The 23,455-nt window shown below is 44.7% G+C and overlaps 1 protein-coding gene across 2 annotated transcripts; it reads right to left on the bottom strand.

Annotated features, from left to right (window-relative positions):
• Positions 1-18,929: 18,929 nt before the first annotated feature.
• Positions 18,930-22,875, bottom strand: ABRACL (ABRA C-terminal like). 2 transcript variants are annotated; one of them, XM_083830443.1, is made up of 3 exons: positions 22,724-22,875; positions 20,601-20,667; positions 18,930-19,460 (listed from the first exon to the last, which is right to left on the bottom strand). In XM_083830443.1, exons 2-3 carry the CDS (start codon positions 20,659-20,661, stop codon positions 19,276-19,278), a joined length of 246 nt encoding a protein of 81 aa, XP_083686569.1. In that variant the 5' UTR covers positions 20,662-20,667; positions 22,724-22,875; the 3' UTR covers positions 18,930-19,275. The 2 variants fall into 2 exon arrangements, with proteins under 2 accessions (XP_083686569.1, XP_083686568.1); XM_083830442.1 differs by lacking the exon at positions 22,724-22,875 and adding an exon at positions 22,521-22,659.
• Positions 22,876-23,455: the final 580 nt, after the last annotated feature.

Here is a 23,455-nt window from a genome sequence, read left to right as displayed (position 1 = left end):
GGGGCTTGCTGAGCACAGCCACGGCAGCAGGCTTACCTCCTCCTAGCACGGGGGAAAGCCCTGCGTGGCAACAGCCACCAGCTATGGCATGTTGCATCTCTGGAGACACCGCCGACTTTTGCGGTAATTAAGGGCACGCTGCTCTTCAAGCAGCAGGGCAGCGCTCGCTATGCTCCCAGCACCCTCACTCCTGCAAACAGATGGGCCGTATGCACAAGTTAGGTTTCGGATGCATTCAGCTATCAAAAGCAACGATCGAAATCACCACCGCGTCTACAAAGAATAATGAGAATTAGAGTCCGGCCCAGCGTGCCGGGAGGCTCATTTGCATTCCCTGGTCTGGCTGCTCCCCTTTTTCCCTTGTATAAAAGCAGCACCCCACACGCACACGTACGGCTGTCTGTCCCTCAGACAAGAGCGCTAAAAAGCTTTCATTGATGGGAGGGCAAAAGATCATGTTCATCACATCTCTTTTATGCATAATTCTTACACATCACATATTTCTGCCACAATTATAGTTTAATTTATGCCTCTCCAGAAAAATGCACCAGTCGTCTCAGTGGTCACCCTGTTTATCGTCTCCGGCTGCGAGAACTGGTACCAGCCAGGTGCAAGGACAATGCCTGGCTATTAATTTCTCTGCACCAGCTGTTCCCCTCAGCATGCACCAAGTCTGGGTCCTGCTGATGAGAACCCTGTTAGGGCTGCTGCTGCGAGTTTAATTTTATTTTAAGAGCTCATCCAGGCTGCTTGTTCTGGAAGCGTGTGTAAGTATAGCGAGGGGTAAGTATATTTTGTAGAAATGCATATTCCAGGCTTTAAATCTCTCATAGAATAGCTTGTAAGTCTGTGAGCTTTTTTTTTCTTTTCCCCCTCAGGCCCATGGGAGATGTGGGTTGGTAGGATGCAATAATTAGCAGTAGTGGATTGTTAACCTGCCGTAGCTGCCCATCACGTTCTGTGCTCCAGCATATGGCTCAGACCGTGACTTAAATCCCAAGTGACAGCAGTCACAATTCCAGTACCTGACAAAAACAGGTGGATGTACATCCCAGCCCTACAAAGACCCCCTAGCCAGCAGGGGACCTGCCTTGGACCTGCTTATGAGCACAGGTACCAGTCTGCAGGGGGCAGCTTCAAGGTCCTAGGACAATGCCCATTTGGGCATATTCTTATGTGGACCCCAACCAAAAAGAAGAGACGGTGCTATTGTTAAGGAGTTCGTAGCGAATGGGTGGCAAAGGAAAGAAAATAAGATAGGTGTACTGTCATGAGCACTTTGAAGCCCATATTGAGGATCCAGGCTCTAGTCACTTGCTTTAAGGAGAATCAAATCTGTAGTTTCCCATTTAAAAATCAAATAAGACTGTCTGTGTTTTCAGAGAATTTCTGGTTCTGGTTTCAAGTTCTGCTGTTCACCAAAACATTATGTGTGAGATTTTAGAAAATTGCTTTGAACAAGACATTTTGTAACAAAAGGGGAGATATAATTTGCAGCTGCAGGAAAACAATGAAAAAAAAACCCAACGAAAAATTAAACTGGGAAAATCTTCTTAGGCATAGACTTAACCTCAATGATGTCATTGACAGATGTCTTCCAACTAATTGCTTTTAATTTAATTTTTCAAGTAGTTTTACTTCCAAACCTTTTGCATGAATATTAAATAGAAACAAAACCTACTGCCTTATAGCTATATCAGTTAAATATAACTTACACCAGTGGAGATTTTCCTTCCCCTCTTCCTTCTCCCAGCTCAGTCGATTCTATTCTAAGTCAAATTTCCCCACCGAGGGATGTATTTCTGCTCCTAAGATTTCTGCTTGCTTCCCCCAGCTGAGAGAAGGAATTTGCCAGTACTTTGACCTTGCTCTCCCAGCTAATCTAACTTGATCAGTAGATGCCAAAGCTAGCTTAGTTATTTTGTATTTTTCCAGTTTTATCTGCCAATAGTCTGTCGTTCTTTGTATAGACTCAGGTGTCTGCAGAGTAGCACGTTACCTTCTTCTACAGGCTAAACAACAACAAAAAAAGACTAACAGTATGCTCCTGAAGACAGTAATAAACGCCCTGAATAAATGAAACCACCAGCTTTGAGAGCCCACTCAGAAACAGCTTCAGTTTCGATAGCCCTTGTGTTAGTGACTCAGATGTGCGCGCACAGCCAGTTAAACTGTCGGTTCACGCAGAGACACAGCAATCGGGACCGCTGGCTATTTTTTGTGGGCATTGGCTCTCAGTGCAGGAGATCGGCATGCTAATCTCAGCAGTTCCACAGGTTTGCAGCATGGTGTAGAGCAAACCAACCTCTCTCTGTAGCTTAAGATTCTTCCTTCCTTAAAATAAGGACCGTCGTGTGTCTGTCCCTTGTAAAATGCCTTGAAATCCATGTATGAAGTCAAACCTTACACTGAAAAATCACCAACATTTACACAGAGATTTCTAACAACCTCAGAAAGCTATCCTAAAATTAGACAAAAACACACACATTCACTCATGAATATTCTAATTAGATAAAGCTGTCTGAAAAGAACACATTTCCAGTATGTCTTTTTTACAATTTGCCTTTTTATTTTTATTTTTGGTTTTGGACCAAATCACAGCAAACTCGGAAGTGATTAATATTTCCTGCAACTGGGATGTTCCAAGGAAAGGAAAACAAAAGCAAAACAAAATAAAAAACACACAGAAATACCAAAGACGGACAGTTTCCAAAAAAAAAATCACATTCCCAAGTGAATCATGCACTGTAGACAATGGGTGCCTCAGGTAGGAGGTAAGGAGGAAAAGAAAATTAATCTTGCAGGATGCCTGCAGAGAACCAGACGCACCTCATGCATTTAAATTACTGTTCCTCTTCTCTTTTTTATTTTTTTTTCTATTTTTTTTTAACCCTAAACCTTAGCCAAAATTCCAGATTCTGTAGTTATTTTATGTCAGGAAGAGCAATTAATGATAAGATAGGTGGACGTCATTGTAGCGAGCTGGAGGTGGCCACTCAGAAGGGGCAGCTCCCACCCCGGGAGGTTTTCCCATGCCAAAACGTGTCCTTGGCCATCCCTCCTGGCTCTCAGGCAGGGCTCATGGGGACACCATGCAGGCAGCAGGTCGGGATGATGCATGCAGGGTCGTGCTGAGTAAAAGTGGTCGATAACTTCCCACAGGCATCAGCAGAGCATCTCGGCCTCACACAGCAGCCACCCCTGGGTCTCAGCACACCTTCACGCAACCTGAACCTCCCGTGTTGCTGCAAGAAGGAGAAGCCTGTTGATTAACTCCCAAAGGAAAAGTGGATCGTGTATCACAGATGACCACACCAGGAAGCATGCACAAACTCAGCACAAATGAAAATAATGAAAATGTAGTATAGATATACATTCTAGAACCCCCAATAATCTGGTACCAGTCAGAAAGGAGGAACTAGGAGAAAATTGAGAGGCCTTTTTCATTCTCTAATTTGCCATCACTCCTTGATTTCTCCAAGTGACTCTGGGGTGGATCATTAAGACTCCTTCCTTCTTTGCTGTCATATAGGTGGAGGCACAACGGGAAAATGAGCCCAGCGTTGGAACCCGTGGGGATGCTGTGGTCCCCAGCATTGTGATAAGACTCCACAGAGCTTTATGGAGGAAAACCCAGGTACATGATCAGAAGGGCAGAGAGAGTGAGAGTTACGTTCAGTCTTTGGAAACAGAGAATGGCTGAAGTTTCTTGGAAAAAATGAGCTTTTTTTCCCAAGTTCTCTCATCTCTAATGAGCAAGAGTACTTTTGTCAGGTATTGAGTTTAGTTTTAGGTTGCAGTGTTGTTCAGTGCTCTGGTACAAAAGTCAAATATATTTAATGTCCAGGCCTGTAAATCCTCTGCAGTGAAAAAAAAAAAAAAAAAGGCAGTTACAGAACAAAGACCAGTTAATGGGAGTATATGCATGAACAGCCTGTAGCATTTTCTCATTAGCTGCTGTGCTGATTTATATTGTTGTCATCACAATCTTTTGGTATTGTTTCATTATATTCACTGAATATTGTTACAATTAGATTGAAATTTGTCTTCATGAGAGACGTTGCCCTCGCTGGAAGACAAGCATGATATTCCTGGGCAACCTGTAATACAGTTTGGCACCGAAAGCTGCCAGCTCACACCCGCTCTATCTTCATCGCTCTGCATAGGGCCAGTTTAACCTGGTGGTTTCAGAATACCCCCGTCGTGCGAATCCCTCGGACAAAAGGCGGACGCAGACCTTTGCACAGGGCTGAGGAAGGGAAGATGCAGACGCCCCCTGCCCGCAGCTCCCCAGTGCAGAAAGGAGGATGAAGGATGAAGGAGGATGAGGATGAAGGATGAAGGAGGATGAGGATGAAGGATGGAGGCCAGCCGCTGTTACTGGCTTTCACGCTCACACTGCCAGCAGCCCAGGGGATGTGTGCATGTGTTGTGACTCTCACACTCTGCACATCAGACAGTTAAATAAAGACCAAAAAATCATCATTTCACTTTGCCACCTTAGTAAATGCTATTACCCTCATCTTACCTACAGGAAAAACGAGTCATCAAGTTATTGCCGAAAGAGCTGGGGCCAGTGCCAGGGCTGGGAAACAGGTATCCAGAGTCTCAAGTTTGCTGGCTGTTGCCCAGCTTCTCTCAGACAACAAAACTGATTTCCCATGGAGTCAGACTCCAGCTGGCTCCTCTGCAGCAGAGGAAGGCCACAGCCAACCTGTCCTGATGTCCCATGGACTGTCCTGGGCAGCAGGGCCCTGCAGAATCGCCCTCTTTGCCAGGAGCACATCACGCTTCCCAGCTTTTGGCTTCTCCTAGATCATTCGTCATTTGTTGGGGGGAGCTGGGGGCTTGAGGAGCAACATCTCATCAATGTTCTCTGAGGGATTCTGGATAAAAGAGCAGGTCCCTGCCTCTCTCCATGGGAGTCTACATCTGATGACTCAAGTCCCCCCTTTTAGCCCTGCAGCCCCATGCAGTAGCTCTAGTGGCTTCCAGTTGCATCTATAATACCAAAGCAGCAGGCACAAAAAATAACACTGACAAGCTGCGAAGGCAAGCTAATGTTTCATTTCTATTTAATTTGCAGAATTTCACATACGTGCATGCAAACATAGGTGCAGATTAATGCTTCTCATTAATAAACAAACAAACAAACAAACAAACAGTATCCTGGACTTTTCTTCAACTCATGTGTCACAGAAGATGCTTCACAGGTCCCATATCCGACCCTGTCCTTTTCAGAGGCAGACCAATGCAAACTTCTTGCCCCTGTACTTGTAAGTCAGTTCGTCCTACAGACTTGCTGCCTGCAGGCCCATGAGACTGCCTGTCTTGAAATAAGCCAGCAGGTGTTGTTCAGCTTGCAGTGCTTCCCTCTTGCAACAGAACAAGAAAAGAAAATATTATAAATAAATAAACAAACAAACAAACATCAAACTTAGCAGAGAAAACAAATGCTTGGCCAAGCCTGGAACTCTGGGGGAGACAAAAGCTGATTTATCCTACTAACACACCAGTAATTCTCCATGCTACAAAAAAATGTCTGGTTCAGCTTGTTTGGTGTCCTGGCTTTGGGGCTGAAATCCCCCAGCCACATCCTCAGGAGGGAATCCTTTTATCAAAAATATGTGCTCTTTGCATTGCAAGTACTGCACGTAGCTGATATTGCCCTTCCATGATACCCTTGATGCGACTGGCTGTAGCAACGAGCCAGCAATATGGCAACAGCAGAATTTAGCCACAGTTTGATGGGATAAGGCAAGTACAGAGAATTGTCATGTTTGGGAGGGCTAACAACAAGGCGGAGGTCTCTGTGGATATTAGTAGCTCAGTGGGAAAACTCTGTGGATGCATGAGAAAACAAATGTGATACAACAAAGGGAATATGAGGTTGAGACAGGGATTTGAACCTGGCCTGAGGAGTCCACCTCCAGACTGAACGAGCACAAGTGACAGTGGTGTCTGTGTGCACACGGACAGCGAGGACACGTCTTGTGCTTGCAGCTGGTTGGGGAAGTCTATCTGCTCTGCCTATTTCTTTCTGGAAGGTAAAAAGGCACCCTGTTCTGCATTAAAAATGAAAATAATAAAAAAGCAAAACTGGAGAATTTCGACACTGGACACTTCTTAGCCCACCTGTGCAAATACCTTTGTATCCACTGGCAACAAATCTCCAAGGTCCATCTGCTTCCAGCCAACACACCGACACCTCCTGATCCAGCTCTGCGTGCTCTTACTTTATGCCCCTTCATTTTACCAGATCATAGAAAGGGAGGAGGAGGGAGAAATCCACGGGATTTACTTTAATCCCTGAATGTAGCTTTGGATCTGCTTTGTATGGCGTCTGACCCACCCCCTTGCCTGTATGAGCAATGCCCCATGCTGAACAGGCAACTCTATCCTGCCCACGAGAGGAACAAGGAGAGAAGAAAGGGCAGTGAGAATCAGAGGCACTGTACGGTTTAGGTAAGCATACTACAGCAGAGGCAGTGTTTGTGATTTATGCCAAAAGATTTCCACCAGTTTTCTTGGCTTTTTTTTACTAAAACTTGCTGAAGTAAGGAGGCAGAGTGCGATTTTACAGACTCTGACACATTTAGCTGAACGATAGAGCAAAAAGCTTGGGAAATACCTTTCACATTCAAATGCACAAAATATACATCTTGTAGTTTGTATCAGCCTGGCTTTCTTCATGCCTAGGATTTAAATGTAAATCTTTGCCAAACGTAGGAGTTTTTAAGAGTGTTAATCACATAGCCCTTTTTACAGCGTGTGAAGTGATTTGAAGTCATTGGGGAGCATTAATACCTCGCGGGGAGAGTTCCAGGTTGGAAGACTGCAGTTGCAGCACTGCTGAAACATATAAATCACTTCAGCTACAGCGGAATGTGATGATTCGAAACCATCAGCTTTGGAAATGGAAAAAAGGCGTGATCTTGAAAGATTCAAACCGCTTTGAATATGCTGAGCCCAGTCCTCCAGCTCTGATTGAGACATGTGCAACAAACATCAAAGCACAAGCTGCAAGATCAAATACTTTCTGCTGGAAAACTTTCAGTAAAACTTAGCCTTTCTAGCTCTGCATGTATTTAGAAACACTGGGCCTAATTGTACAGCAGTTTGTGCTTGGCGTAATCACCCGCTGTTGTGCAAACTGAGCAGAAAACACATCTTTTGATCCAGTAATAATTGTACATCATTTTGCCATCTTCGTGAGGTGCAAAGCCATGGTGAACGAGTGCTTTTATTCTGTAAGGAGAAAGAAGTTAGAGTGACACTTTTCTCACTTCGACAAGATTGCCAGGCTATAATAAGCAGAAAAAGATGGCAAAACGAAGGGTGCCTGCAAAATTGTGGAAGTTACATAAAATGGAAGTAGAAAAAAATGGAAGCACAGCAGCTTCACTCCCACTAGTAACATCAGATGGAGAGCAGGTAAACATCATCATCTTTACTGTCTTGTCCTCTAACCTTGCTCACAGTCAGTCTTGAGGACTGCAGGGAAAGCACAGCTTGCAACTGTTTTATGTGTTATTTATGCTAGACCTGCCCTGGTTGAGAGCTCTAGTGTGCTAATGGGAAATTTTAAGAAAAGAAAGCTCTAAACAGGATTCAAGAACAAATAGTTGTCAATTATTGATGCTCAGTATGATGTAATTAGTGACAGTGGATCGGACAGGATGCTTTTAAACATTCCACTCACTTCTTAAAGCCATCATTTACCCACAGAGGAGACTAGGTTTACCAAATTTCTAATCATACCAAAATCATTCTTCTCCTGAACAAGTTTCCCTGCCTTTTGCCATGACTTAGTTCAGCAGTAAAGCTGGTATGAGAGCAAACTGGACTTGTATGTGCAGGTTGTGAGGAGCTGCGTATTCAGCTCCGTTAGTATTTGCTATTGCAAAAGATGTCTGACCTTTTTGGAGGAGCTCAGTCGCTACCACTGCCTTGCAGCAGGCCTCTGCAAGTTTGGAGGGGAATGGTGACAAATGCTCTGCCTGCCTTCCACACAGCTCCGTTCAAGCTGGGATGACAAGCAGCATTTTCTAGGTTGCCACGGTCCTTCCGCCATCGGCATTTGCACACCCAAGATCCTGCCAAAATAACTGCACGAGCCCTACCAAAGGGCTGTGCCCACGTCTGTGCCAAAGAAGGAGGATGGAGAGTGCCACTGCAAACACTCATACATGGATCCAGAGCAAGACCCTGCTTGGCCACCTCCCCTGCAGAGGACTCCGCGAGGAGAAAGTGTTCCCATCAGCCTGCAGATGGGTAGGAAAAGAAGGAGCTCCACACCATGCCAAAGGCTTCTCAGCATGGTCAGTGATAAAGCACCTGTCTCCATCATCTCCTTTACCCAAACTGTAATTTTTGCAGAATTTGCAGGAACTTAATATCTCCAGAACCTCAACTGCTCCATCAGGTTTGGTTGAAATCAGCTGATAGGTTCAAAACTTGTAAGGGAGAAATAAAGAGAGACAAGGAATCACATATTTTATATCCTTAGGAAATGCATATGTATTAAATATACCTCTGCGTGTGTGTGTGTTTGCATAAGCATACGTGTATATATGCTTAGCGATATGTAACTATTGATACTGATATGTACGTATGCTCTTACACACACTACTTACATAATATGCTCTAAACTGAGATTAAACATGTCAGAATTATCAATGGTACCTTCCACGCAGCCTTAATGCAGTTTCTTGTGAATGTGCAATGGGAGATAACCTTTAATTATTATTATTATTATTATTATTATTATTATTATTATTATTATTATTATTATTTTCCACAGGGATCTTGTCATATGGTGAGAACTGTGATAAGAAATAGAAGCAAGATTGGGAAGTAATGATTCTCCTTGCTTCATTTGCTCCATCGTATAGGAAATGAAACTTCTGCAAAGACCAAAAGTGGGAGATTGCAATAGAGAGCATGGCTTTTGGAATAAAGCAAGTGAATATTACAAAATAAAATTCAGTTGTATGCCTGCAACTACTGCAGACTTCCTCCCCAACCATAACCACAGCTCCCTCACTCTGTTTCACTGGCAGTGAATCTACATTTTCGACAGGGCAAAGAAGTAGGAGAGTCAGTATAATATGGGCCAATATTACAGCATCTGTCAGCTACGAAAGAACAGGCGAGACTGAATCTGTAAGAAAAGGAAGGTACAAAAACAGGACACAGCACCAAGTGGGATTGTGTAGCTATTAATATCCTAACTCCATGTGATACGGTACAGTTCTTCCATAATAGAAAATTTGCAGTTGGAAAAATTCCCCTGGGACATCTTCTAAGCTCCACCGTAACATGTGAAACACCCAAGTTTTCTGAAAGACCAGTCACTTTGTTTGAAAAACAACAACAGAAAGTGCTTCCCCAGTCCTCCTTGCCATAACCACCTGTAAGATAAAAGACTGTCAGATGTGAGTCAAGTAGCTCTTTAGCACTCTGTAAGAGATAAAGACATGAAAGCATCTCTGCAGTGCTCCTGACCAGGGGACCACTCTACGTGGAGGACTCAGTGACCCACATCAGTGAACCTGAGCAGTCCAACAGCACACGTGCTGCTCCTACAGCGTGGCTTCGGGGGCTGCGTTGTGCTGCCCACACCCTTGGCCGCAAGACAAACCCGGTCACCTCACTGCAGCAGAGGAGCCTGCGGGCATCTCCCACTCACTGCTGGTGATTAGGCCACCTGCGTGGCCTTGCCTTTGTCTGGGAATGCAGCAACAAGTTCTCATGAGAACACGGTTTAGGAATAGGGTTGTTTTCTTGTAAAGAAAGTATCTCAAAGGGCCAAACAGGAGGAACCTCTCCATGGAGGGGATCTGCACAGGGTGCTGCGGGAAAATCCATCTGGGGCCCGCCAGATGCTGCACAAATAACTGGTGCCCATCGTCTCAATTACTCCCTATTTATATTCCTCTCTTTGTTGTGCATCGTTAAAATGGATGTCTTATGAAGCCGTTTGTCCCCTTCTACTCTGCCTGTGAGGCCCAACTGGGGTGCTGCATCCAGGTCTGCATGCATAGACTTATTCAAAGAAACAATACTCATTTCAAAGAATTTCCAGCAAAAATCCTTGGTGCTATCCGGAAAGGCAGATGGCTGTCTCTTTGATCAGCTGCCTTTAACTTTCTCCAGTGAGGGAAGAGACAGCCACCCTTTTGGGCAGTCACCCCACGAGCCACATCTCAGAGCTGTGGTGGTGGAGAAGCAGCACGCCCACCCTCCTGCTGCGTGCCACCGAGCGAGGAGGAGCAGGGCGGATGTCCCCACACCGTGTCCCCACGCTCCACTTCCCCATCTCATCACCGTGGGCAGGACTGGGCTGCTCACCTGTCAGGTGTTAAAATCACAATAAAAGACTGTGTATCTAGAACATCATTTAACATCTGAGCTGTGGCCTTGGTACCATCCACGGTATGGTGTCACTAATCCATAGTACGGTGCCACTAACTGTTGTTGGCCATGAAGCCACAAGGTCATGACATTATGCCTGGATGTCTCACAAACTACGTGTGCAGAGGATGTGGACATGCATAAACAATGAATGCAGTTATTATATCTGTGATTTTCACTCTGACTGTCCCCTTGCTCCTATAGCCACGGTCATACCCTTTTATCATATGAATGGCCCCATTGACTGCTAAACACTGGCAAAAAAATAAATGTCCTGTGAAATCCAGAAACATTCTTGGAAATTTGATGCAAAAAAATGTATTTTTCTTGTGACCTCACCTTAACCATAGAATACCCTCAGGTTTCAGACTTTAAAAACGTTGCCCTCATCCTGTAGACAGTGGCTCGAAGACATGACCCATTTACAGTCAGAAAAAAGGATAGCTAAGAAGAGACTCAGCCATTCTTTACAAAAGAACTTTCTAAAACCTCATCTTTACATCAGCCTCTCCATATTTTCACAGCCTGACTCATAAAATGCTGAGTGTGTGTGGGAGAGGTAGAGTGGGAGTGAAGGGATGGCACTGCCATTTTAAAAATGATTATAAATAGATAAAACACCAGCTGTCTGCATTTTATCCTCAAGACATCATTAACTGGCCAAGATTGTTGCTATCATCTATAGCCTATAATGACATAGATGGGCAAAGATGATTAGTTTTGTTTCTTAAATTTAAAGGGGAGTGTCATAAAGCTTGACAGCAACACACACACATATATACATTGCAAGGTATGGCACAAATCAGGATTTTTGTAGACAGTTTCAGATGTTTCTTTTTTCACTTAAAATGGAGATGATCAATATAACAACTTAAAAAAAGGTGCTTGTCTGATTGCTAGCAGTCTGTATTAAGGAAAAATTCACAGTATCGTTTACTTTGCATTGTTTATACCATTTATTTCCTCTTGCTTCTGTAGAAATAAGCTGGTTTCGATTTCGTTTCTGCAGAACTGCAGAGCGCACCACGTCTCAGCCCAGCTTTCCTGCAGCAGTGCATCTTGACTGTGCTGGGGCTGCAGACCTCAGGGGAACGTGTAACTTCTAAACCCAAAAGCAGAGCCAGCTGTGTTTGGCTGATTTAAAAATGTAACAGAAGTATGTTGGCTCTTGGCCTAAACACAGTGATGATAATGGGACTGTGGCTTTGTCATTGTTTTTAACCCTTCATTTTCTAGCCTGCATATTGTTAGCCTCGTGAGACTAGATGTGTTCGATAATGTCAGCAAAGCTGTCGAGATCCTTATTAGGGCATGCATTTATGCATGGGGTCCCAAGGACAATTAGGAGTTCTTTTCCTCACTGTGCAAGGTATTTGACGGGGAACCAAGCTGATGCAGGCTGCAGGCTGCCAAATGTGTTTATAGAGAAGAAAACAATTCTGAGAAGCCACACCATGGCAGTTCCCCTCTATCTAGCCAGCTGCCTGGGCTTGTTTAAACGTAATACAATACAAATGTAAATACACAAAGCGTGCTTTGTTTTCCGCAAGGCAGAGTAAGACGGGGATTCGGGAATCTCACCCTGATGCATTTGCTTGAGCAAGTTGTTTCCTTCTGCGTGGATAGCAGAGAAGCCCTGACCAACTCCCCCAGGAGCCTGAGGCACAAGGTTTTATAAAGTGCTCTCTCTCCATCTGCTGACATGTTTTCCAGCACACTACGTGCCATGCAGGAGGTAAGCATGTATGGCCAGCAACTACCTGCACTCACCTGCTCCAAGCACGCTCCTGCCCCCTCCAAACCAGAAAGATTTGCCCAGGTAATGAAAGGTCTCTTGGTGGACTCTCAGGAAGAAAATTACAGGTATTTCTGTATGGGGCTGAGTGTCCATGCTTCCCAGCACAGATCCTGGGGGAATTCAGGCATGAGTGTGTGCTGATCCCTCACAGACGTGGATCTGAGAAAAGCACTTTGATATTCTAACACTAATAAGGTGGCAATATCTCTGGCTATATGGAGACTCATGCGATTTTGGGTTCCCATCAAAATTTTCCAGTCAGAATTTAGATGCCTATGGACTTGTAGCTGCCTGAGTACCCTGTAGATATTATGAATCACAAGTGACTTCAGCTGCTCCTCCTACAACTTGCCCTCGACATCTTTGTAGACCTCCTTTGAATGCTCTGTATTAGTTTTATGTCCTTCTATTGTAGTGCCCAAACCTGCACACAGTGCTCGAGGTGAGGCTGCAGCAGTGCAAAGCAGAGCAGGACAACCCCCTCCCTTGACAGGCTAGCAATGCCATGCCTGATGTACCCACGATGTGGTTAGCCCTTTTGGCTACCATGTCAAATCACATTCAACTCGACGTCAACCACAGCCCCCAGATCCCTTTCTGCGGGGCTGCTCTCCAGCCTCGTTCCCTGGTTTGTACATATGGCAACGAAGCTGGTGAGGGGTCTGGAGAACAAGTCTTACGAGGAGCGACTGAGGGAGCTGGGATTGTTCAGCCTGGTGAAGAGGAGGCTCAGGGGTGACCTTATCGCACCCTACAGGTACCTTAAAGGAGGCTGTAGCGAGGTGGGGGTTGGTCTGTTCTCCTACGTGCCTGGTGACAGGACGAGGGGGAATGGGCTAAAGTTGCGCCAGGGGAGGTTTAGGCTGGATGTTAGGAAGAACTTCTTTACTGAAAGGGTTGTTAGGCATTGGAATAAGCTGCCCAGGGAAGTGGTTCAGTCACCATCCCTGGAGGTCTTTAAGACGTTTAGATGTAGAGCTTAGCGATATGGTTTAGTGGAGGACTTGTTAGAGTTAGGTCAGAGGTTGGACTCAGTGACCTTGGAGGTCTCTTCCAACCTAGATGATTCTGTGACTCTGTGATCGAGGGTTGCCTCATCTCAGGTGCAGAATCTGGCACCTGCTCTTGTTAAACTTCATGCAGTTGGTGATTGCCCAGCCCTATCACTAGTCAAGGTCTCTCCGCAAGGCCTCTCTACCCTTGAGGTAGTCAACAGCTCCTCCCAATTTAGTGTCATCTGCAGACTTACTTAGTTTACCTTCGAGTCCTGCATCCAGATTATTTAAATTCCTCCAAAGTGATCTTCTGCAACATTTAGAAGACTTAGAAAAGACCAGTAAATGCTGCTCACTATATATATATTTTTTTTTTCTTTCTATAATTGTCATTTACTGAGCAGTTCCCCACCAGGAAAAAACAGTCCGTTTTCGAGTACATGTTGTGCCAATATGTTTACATAACATGCATATACAAATACATGGTATATACTATTGTCCTATCTGGAGAAAGAACATTAAGGATGGCAAGGTGGCTGTAAGACTTTCAGTGTCATGCAGTGTTTGTATGTGAGTGAGCTCCAAAAAGGAGCAAGGTCATGAAAATAAATCCGCAGCATTTGTGAAAACATTCGTATCTGGCTTTAAGCATTGATCCAAAAGGATGTTGGATCTGGACCTGATGTGACAAGAGTCTGGGGATGCTTCTGTAGGTGGCACCACTCCCTCCCTGGGTACCAGCCTGGTGCTTGACCTTCTGGAGTCATTCAGGTGCTTTAGCTCAAATAAGCATCATCTAGATGATATCTATGCTGCATCACAAAACAGGACTTCAGGTGTTTTATTCAAAATACCTGCCAGGAGCCTAGCTTCAGCTACTGAAATATGCATCTGTATTGTATCTGAGGCTAAAGCTGTACTTAGAGTACTACACTGAACTGCCACCCTCTGGAAAACTTTATTAGAACAACTTCATATTGAGTAGTTTATGTAACTAGATCTTAAATCCACTGGCTTTTTAGAAACACTGTTAAGCACTTACCCTTACCTAACCCATACCATTCTTTTTTTTTAAAAAAGGAATACCTGGAAATATTGACCAAACAAATTCTCTGAAATTATTGTACTGGAGCTACTCTTCAGTCTGCTATTGATTTTATTTAAGAATGCCGTTTCAGATCAAAATGCAGAAGATACCTTTCGTTGAAAATCAAACCTCAGAAGATCTAAGTTGGTACAAGGGTTGCATCTTTGAGCAAAGGAAGAGTTTTGTTTTTTCGTGTCACCTGTGACATCAACAGTTTTAACTTCAATCCTGTCTGCACATATTTGAGAGCACTAAGCATTTCCTTTGTCCTCGTGTTTTTGTCTTTTTTTTTTTTTTGTGATACACAATAAATGCACCAAAGGGGTAAGTCTGGGTCTTTATCATAAGCTTAGAGGATGGTTTCCAAAGTAAAAAAAAAAAAAAAAAAAAAAAGACTTGTCTGTAGGCCAGCACAAACAGACAGAGTATTTTGGCATATATCATCATCTTCTGTGTTGCGAAACAAACTATACCATACTGACTTTTGTACTGAGATATATTCAGACTTAAATATGTCATCAGGTCACCAAACTAATTTTTAATCAAGGCAGATCATATGTTGTTCCAGACAGCTGTCAGACACTGAAACATATTTTTTGGTCCAGAGGATCATTTTCCTTCAAATTGTTCGTATTTAGGTCTAACCTTCACAGCTGACATTGGGATTAATTGCTTTCTTATACTCCGTAAGAAAAAATCCTTCATTACAGAGCAAACACGTGCTATATTTGCTTGAGAAGGACATGAACACTTTCATAACATTATTGCCTTTGCCAGCTTCTGAAAGAAAAGCGTATTCATTTTTTTGTTGTTGTTTGGTTGGCTGGTCTGCTTTAAGTCCTTGAAACCGTGATTCCCACCATACATCAGACATCATATATCAGATGGAGGATTTTCAGGCAACAGTGAACATGACTCATGCTGTATGGACGAAACCCTTAGGACTGTTCTTTTATACTAGGAGGGGCTGATATGAAGATACCATTACTGGTTAATCTTTTGATACCGAGTCATAAGGCCAGGCCTGTGGCATCCACTGGTTCATGCTGCATTGGCTTAACAAAGGCTCTGCAACTGTTTAAACTTGCTCACTAACTACTCGGTGCTGCTGGAGGAGAAGAGAATCTCAGCCTGTTTCTGAAACATCCAACTATGTGTAAATAAAGCTGCTAAGTATGAGTGGCAATATAATCAGTTTTTAGCATAGACGAACTTCCTGCTCCTCCTACTCTTCTTCTTTCATTCAAGTGTTGTTTGTGACAAACCAAGTGAAGACAACCAGCTTTACACAGATATGAATGGCAAAAGTGGCATGGCTGTCACTGAGAGGAATCCCCCGAAGTGGAAAGAACACCTCCAGAAAAGCTTTGGAGGGGAGATGAGAAACAAGCAAAAACAACATGCATTTTCAAAATGCGTTCCAACTTGAAAAAGACATAAAAAAGATATTATTGCATATATCTCTACCCTTCGTTTGCTCAAGTTCTCAGCAAAAAAAAACACGCTCACATGAGAAATAGTTGTGACAGTTGAAGCTGTTACCACCCATTGGCAGAGGTTATACAAACCTGTGCCTCAGCAAATTATCAGCTTAGCCAAAACTGCTTTGAAAGGCACGTCTATGTTCAGTCACCGGATTTTGCATGGAAACAGCTGAGGTGATTGCACACGCTTCACTCCACAATTACTCCAACAATCCCTGCTGAAGACAGACAGTAGTAACATCTTAAACTGCAACAGCTAGATTTGCTTGTCTAACCTTGCTCACAGATTCCACCACGCTCTCATGCCTTACACAGATAGGAAACCAAATTAGTTAAGCCACTCTTTCATTTCCCAACATCATCATATGCGGGCAACCACTCTACTGGTCACTCTTTCATGCTCCTATCAAAGACTTCCTGCTCAGGGCAGTCAGGAGATGACACTTGCTATTCTGGAATCACTGGTGCTCCTGGCCAACCTACAAAAACTCCCTCAGACCCACAGCTAGTAAGGTCACGAACGCCTCACAGGGGACTGCTGATCATCCTGTTGCTCAAAAAATAGGTAATGGCTTTCCCATACTTAGCTTTTCTATTATTGTGTCAAGTACTCCAGGAACCACATCTTGTATCCAGGCAGTCAGCTGTGGTAATTATTTCCTTCGCAGAGGTGTGGTCCCACACGTGAAAAAAAATATATTAGAAATGAAGCCATGAGTGTTTGCATAGAGCCTAAAGAAGCCTGCACACTTCTGTGGCCACTAGACACATTGCACAATGCAGTTAGTTCTTGGAGATGCACTCTTGTTCACGTTGCTTCGTCTGCTTTCAGAAACAGAGGGACAATGAGTCTCAGCTCCCCTGAGCAGCACATACTCACAGGCTGCTCTGGTTGTCCCAGGTTTGTTTTAGTGCCAAGTTTTTCTGTCTCTTGCTACCAAGTGTTCGCAGACGCACTGAATACATTTATCAGCACAGTTAAGAGGATAAATCTAAAACGAGACATAAAAGTCTCTTCATAATCCTGTCTCAGCTCCAGCCCAGCACTGAGCCTTCAATCTACAGTTGCCTCAGTTTTTAAGAGGGAGGGAGGCCCGTCCTGTGCTTCAAGAGGTGCCATGAACAGAGAACTACAGCCTGGCTGGGGCAAGCTGCTACTCTCCGTGCCAAAACTCACTTCTCAAAACATCACAAAGCACTCAGTTTGTCTGCATGCTCAGGCGATCCTGTGAAGCCAGACAATGACTCAGGCTTTCGACAAAACACAGGGGAAAAAACAATTGTGGTTATCCAGTAACACAGAGTTGCCAGACCTCCTCCCAAATGCAGGGGTCCTGGCCTCTGCCCCCCCTCTTCCCCGCAGCAGGGCACAGCGGTGCGTGCACTCAGGTCAGCAAACAGAATCGCTGACACCAGCAAGCCATGCCAGCAGCCCACGCTGCTTCTGACCACAGCCAGCCCGTACCCAGACGGCTCAAGTTTCCCCACGTTCTCCAGATGCTGAGGCCAGCACAGGCAGAGGCAGGCCAGATCTGTTTGCACACAGGGTTTCAGCTGTTTTCCTGTTGCACCAAGCAGAGCAAACAGAGATGAAAGGGACCAGCAGCTGAGCTTAACGCGGCTTTGTGGAGAATCCATAATCATACATGCACTCCCTGCATCTGGAAGTAAGACTTTTTCAAGTATTTTGCACTTGTAAAACACAAGTAAAAGACTGCAAAAAATACAAATCAACTAAAGGGTGCATACAGGAAAGCTGGGGAGGGACTCTTCATCAGGGAGTGTCACAATAGGACAAGGAGTAATGGCTTTAAACTAAAAAAAAAAAAAAAAAAGGTAGATTTAGATTAGATATGAGGAAGTTGTTGTTTACTCAGAGGGTGGTGAGGCACTGGAACAGGTCACCCAGAGAAGTTGTGAATGTCCCATCCTTGGAGGCGTTCAGGTTGGATGAGACCCCGGGCAACCTGGTCTAGTGGGTGGCATCCCTGCCCAGGGCAGGGCAGTTGGAATTCGGTGGCCTTTCGGGTCCCTTCCAGCCCAAACCATTCTGTGGTTCTATGAAACTCACCCACCCGATAACTGCAAGAGCTGTAAGGATGGGCAGCACAGAGCAGCACACTGCTTGCTTACCCACTGCTGCTTTCCCCACGCAGCAACTCTTTCTCCCCACACAACAGGGTATTTTTGCCTGCCAAGGATTAGCAGTAAGCTAGAAAACCTTCAAAATGGCTTTTTTCCCCTCTCCTCTCCTGAAGGGATCTAAAGAACCTAAGATTTCTGTGAGGGGAAATAATCACAACCTAGAGTTTCTATACCCCTCCTGGAGAAGACTGCATGAAAGCATTCAGGGAGCTCCACACCTACCTCTTTCAGAAACTTAGGGAAAAAATAAAAAACATATTACATTGCCACATTGCTAGAGATGAACAAGGTGCATTATCATTCACGGATTTCTGTGCACAATCTGGTCCTTGAACAAAATCCGATGCAAGCAAGTGAACATTTGTCTCTTAAAGATGCATGAGAAAAATTAAAGACAATACCAAAAAATACAATTAAAAGGCAATGAGTTTGGAAATTCTAGCTGGAAAACTAGATCGTGCTTACTGTGTGTTTATGTGCTCTTTCCCTTGTCAAACTGAAGCTTTACAACTGCTTTAACCTGCATTCCTCACTGCCACTGTTTTGATGGAGCTGGAAGCAATGAGGAATTGCTGCAGCACTGGTTTGCTTTAGCCACTCCTCCTTACACTAAGAGAAGGAACATCACAGAGGCAGGAAGGGTTGGAGGTTACAGCAAACTCTGTTGAGGAAATTCAGCAGTGTGGGAAGTAAACTGTGGTTGCCACACAGAAGCAAATTATTACTGGTTTGTGCTTTGTTGAATATGTCGTGCTCGGTTTGCTTACAAACCTGTTAAGAAGCCAGACTACTTACACATCCAACTCTTGGAAATAATTTTGCCACGTGATTCAGTCAAAGACTGCCCATTCTTTGGAGTGGGGAGCAGTAACAAAGAAAGAACATTCTATCTTGCTGGCATGCTTTCTGTGCAGTCATTTAACTATGTTGCTTATAGAAATTCAGTTTGCCTTCATTTCACATTGCAAATAAAGAGAGAATCAACCACTGCAAGAATTATATAAATTGAAGTATGTGCTTTTATTTTATACTTTCGTGGCACATTTAGATTTGTAAACATTAAGACACCGGTTCTATTTCTTCATATATTGAAAATAACCATCAAGTACATTTAGGAGTATTACCTGAGATTTAAAAAAAAAAAAAAAAAAAGAACCGGCATCTTTTACCTTAATCATGTACAGTACTGTTTTAGGAAGAATTACAAAAGGGAATGTTTTTCCAAAATAGGATCATTTCCTTTCAACTATAAAGACATAGAAAATACATCAAAATCAGCCTGATACAGAGGATGTTGCAAGTCATTGTCTCAAACAATCCAATTAACACACAACTGAAATGCATATTGCATCAGTCCTGCAGTAGTATGATATCAACATTGTCATGAACACCTTGTAAAAGCAGTTCCCCTTGATAAGTGACAATCTTTCGTCGTTTTGCAGCCTTAAGAGTTCCCACTAGGGCTTCAAAGAGGTTCGCACACTTTTCATCAGCGAAGAGCACACCAAATTTCACGCTCACTTGTCCATCAGCATCTAAATCAAAGACAAAACATGAAAACACATGCAGATATTCTTTCAGTTAGGAGATGACTGGGGGAACTGAAGTGATAGGCAGTCAGTGTGCTGAAGGTAAGCCCCATGGTGTCTCCCAGCTGCCAGTAACCTGACTTCACTTCCACGAGGTTTGACTTCATAATGGGAAACATACTACGAATGCTGATGATTAATGGTAGACAAAGGTCCTGCCCGTTAAGACTTTCCTTTCCCGCCCGTCCCAGAGATTTGTACCAAGGAACATATCTATTACGTTTATGTTATGAAAGACTGATGTCTTTCTGAAGCCTATGAACAATGCAGGCTATCAGACTTCTTTGAAGCATAAGGAGGAAAAATGTCTTGAAGACCTAAAATGTTTAAATACTTCTTTTTTCCACCTATTAATATTTTAGGTTCCCATTGAAGAAGGTATAATGTGAAGTAATTTATCACACAAAAAAAATTTTAAAAGGTTATCTAGGTTATTCTTAAGCAGCAATTCTTAAACAGTCATATCAAATACAAGATTTAGGTATCAGGTTTTGAAAAAGAAATGCAGTTAAATGAAACTGCATCAGAATTTAAATATGTGAGCAGGTCCTACATCACAAATTGCACAAATATTTGTAAAGAAAGTGGAGCTTTAACAATGAAAAGCAATCTTAAGATAAAAATCTACATTCTAAAGAAGTTTAAGCGAAGGCTGGGAGTATAACTCCTGGATTACAGTTTCAGCCATACAGATCAATTCCCTCTACACAACACTGTGACGAATAAAACTGAAGCATACGACTTTCGAAATACAGAAGTTACCAAGGAAGGAGATGAAATATAAAGGTGTCATTTCTTTGAAGACTGTAGCAAGTATCTTTGTCTAAAAAAGGTAATTTTGCAGTTGATTTTAGTGGGGGCAGGATTTCAGGTCTGCTTCCTCTGCTGCAAAGGCTTAAATGTTTAACTTCACAACAGGACTGCTTTAAAGGATGGGACACTGGGAGCACCACGCAGCCTAGCAATAAATATATATGGAATATATATTTTCAGGTTACCTGAGCCTGCTTAACTAAATTTGCCAGGATCACAACAGGTTGGTATACCATGATTACATCTGCATGTTCAGAGGTATACAATACTTACTTCTGGTTCCCAGCCGCCGAATTTCCTCAACTAAGAGGGTAATTTCATGTTCCACGTTCATTGTGGTCTGGAACATAAAATAAATTTTTAGCAAAGTTATTAGGAGACCCGTAAATCCTTTGCACATGTTCATCTTGGCCTGTTCTCAGATCATCAGGTGTATCACAATATTCTGTAAATCCCAGTAGCCCAGAGGCACATAATTAGAGGATCTTCTAAGATTTTAGCCTTGAAAGGATAAAGAGCCTTCACATCCCCACATCTGTGGAGAAATGGATAGAAGAAAATACCACCTTGGTACCTTCTATACACAAACACAAGGAACTCATCTCAAAATGGGGGGGAGGTGGTTTTATGTGTTTCTGCTTGGTTTGGCTTTTAAAGCGTTTAGGCCAATCATTATTTCAGGCAGCCACAAAAACAGAGCATCCTGCTAACATCACAGGTCTTCAGGATCTTTGCAACTTTCTGTCGACACCCACAATAAAAAGGGAGCATCTTCCTTTATGTTTCCCTCTGGGACCTTATATGCATGGTAGGTGAGTGGCCTTCGTTTGCATGTGTATTTAAACCCCACCACAGCTTTCCACTCATCATGAGACAGCCCAGACATCCAGCTGGCTACAGCAGGGCTGTGCACGCCACGCCTGAAAGGACAGCATCTGCCACATGTCTGCTACCGAGAGCAAAACCCAACCAGAGACAAGCCACGGAAGTGTCCTAAGGCAGCCAGCACTCATCTCCATTCATACTGATCCCAAGAAGCAAAACTTATCTCATGCACCTCTTTGCTGTGAAAGCTCCTCCCGTGTGCATCAATGCCTTCCATCACTTCAGTCACATGCAGCCTGGTAGATGGCAGCACTACAGTCACGCAAAGTACTATTTGGCTACAAAGCATTAACAACCAGAGGCACCTAAAAAGCTGTTCTGTGATACAGTACAAAAAGCAGCATCAACACAATGCGGAACTCCTTCAGCAAATGTGGGCATCGAAGTAAGGACACGAAACTGTGCCCCACAGAGAAAGCAAAGTGTCAAATGCAGCTTTTGCTGGTGCTGGGAACACAGGCTGGAATAAAAGCTACAGAGAGCGACCCTGGAGCTCAGCGCTGTCCAAAAGAGTCTCAGACCTGTAAGCATAGCGACCATCGCTACTGTTCAAGAAATAGCATTTCTGCACAGATCTGGTTAAGTAAATGGAGTTAAAAATTAGCATCCAGATGCATCACAAACCCTTCCTAACAGAAGAGCTCCCCTTCTTTCCTTTTTTATTGAGCTAAAAGAGGTAGGGGTGGCACAGTTCCACCTCCTGACCCTTCACCAATTTGTCTGAGACAAAAAGGTTAACAGAGGCTGATCTTCAGCCTCTTAAAAAAAGACTCACTTAAAAACTCACTTAAAAAAAATCTTTTAACATGCAAAATTAAGCAAGCTTACTATCAGCAGAGGTTTCAGACCCAGCCTCATCCCTTAGTTTCACCCCTAACCCACCCTAAGAACAAACACCCAAGTGGATGTTAACAAACTAACACGCAACATTACAACAACACCGGGCTGCCCTGCTACCACCTCTTCAAAGCCTGCCTAAAAATCACCTGGCAACACGGATTCAGCATTCTAATTGCATGAGATGAATTCTACGAACGTCTGTATTTTATTCACTGAGCACTAAATATATTGTTATAAGTCACCAGGGAAAACATGACCCATTACCGAAACGCTGACACTATCATTACTAATTGCTCAAACTGCCAATTTGATATTGGTCACCGCGATGGCATCGTTAGCTTTTTAACGACGTCCTTTCAGCACCTTTAAAGTTCACTTTTTTCCCTTTAACTTTCAGCTCTCTGAACCGCGGGGTACCTCGCACGGCCCCCAAGCCCCCCGTACCCGCACCCCGCCGCTCTCGCCCACCTCAGCCGCCCCGCTCCCAGAAGATGGCGGCCGAGCCCGCTCGCTGCCCGCCCGCAGCCCCCCGGCGGGACCCCCCCCCCCGGGGCGAAGCGCTCCGCTCGCTGCTCCCCGCGGCCGGGCAGCCCGGCACACGGCACAGGGGAACGGGCGTGGGGTGCCGGCCGGCCACAGCCGCCCCGCCGCCGCCAGGCTCCGCTACTCACCCGCTCCCCGCCCGCCGCCGCTGTCTCCCCCCGGAAGGCGCAGGCCGCGGCGCCGCCCGCCGCCGGGGGCAGGGTGAAGGCGGCGGCTGCGGTGCCTCGCTCCGCCCGGCCGGCCGGCGGAGGGGACGGGGCCTCCCCGCCTCGCCGCCTCCCCGCCCCCCGGGCCCCGGTGACGGCGCCCGGCCGAGCGCCCCAGCGCCCTCCTGCGAGGAGCCGGCGCTAGGGCTGCGCGTCTCGGCCCCGGTGCTTCCTTGCCGCGGCGGTGACCCCCGGCTTGGTGTCAGTGCACCGCGTCCCGCCTGTGACAAAGGCGCTGATGAAAGTGTCACGTAAAATCGGTTCCCAACCTGCTAGTAACTCCTGCTCCAGCGACTCTTCTCCCAACGTAGAATAGTTTACGTTGGAAAAAGACCCTTAGGATCAGCAAGTCCGACCATCACCACCAAATTCACCACTAAACCACGTCCCTTAGTGCCACATCCACACATCGCTCAAATACCTCCACGGATGGGGACTCCACCACTTCCCAGGGCAGCCAGCTCCAATGTTGGACCACCCTCGCCGTGAAGAAATTCTTCCTAATGTCCAACTTAAACCTCCCCTGGTGCAACGTGAGGCTGTGACCTCAAAACCTGTCACTTGTCACAACCCTGGTTCCCTCAGTCACCCCTCATAAGTCTTGTTATGTAGTCCCTTCACCAGCTTCAGTGCTCTTCTCTACACATGCTCGAG

The sequence above is a fragment of the Anser anser genome (genome assembly GCF_964211835.1).
Source record: "Anser anser genome assembly, chromosome: 3".
NCBI lineage: Eukaryota > Metazoa > Chordata > Aves > Anseriformes > Anatidae > Anser > Anser anser.
Note: the sequence above shows the minus strand (reverse complement) of the source record. Positions and strands in the feature narration are given on the sequence as shown.

What these genes read in the sequence shown, in the direction of transcription:
- ABRACL (XM_083830443.1), bottom strand. Translation starts at nt 20,661, where the DNA reads ATGAACGTGGAACATGAAATTACCCTCTTAGTTGAGGAAATTCGGCGG. An exon ending in TCGGCGGCTGGGAACCAGAA is followed by an intron (nt 19,461 to 20,600) that starts GTAAGTATTGTA and finishes TCTTTGATTTAG; the next exon opens with ATGCTGATGGACAAGTGAGC.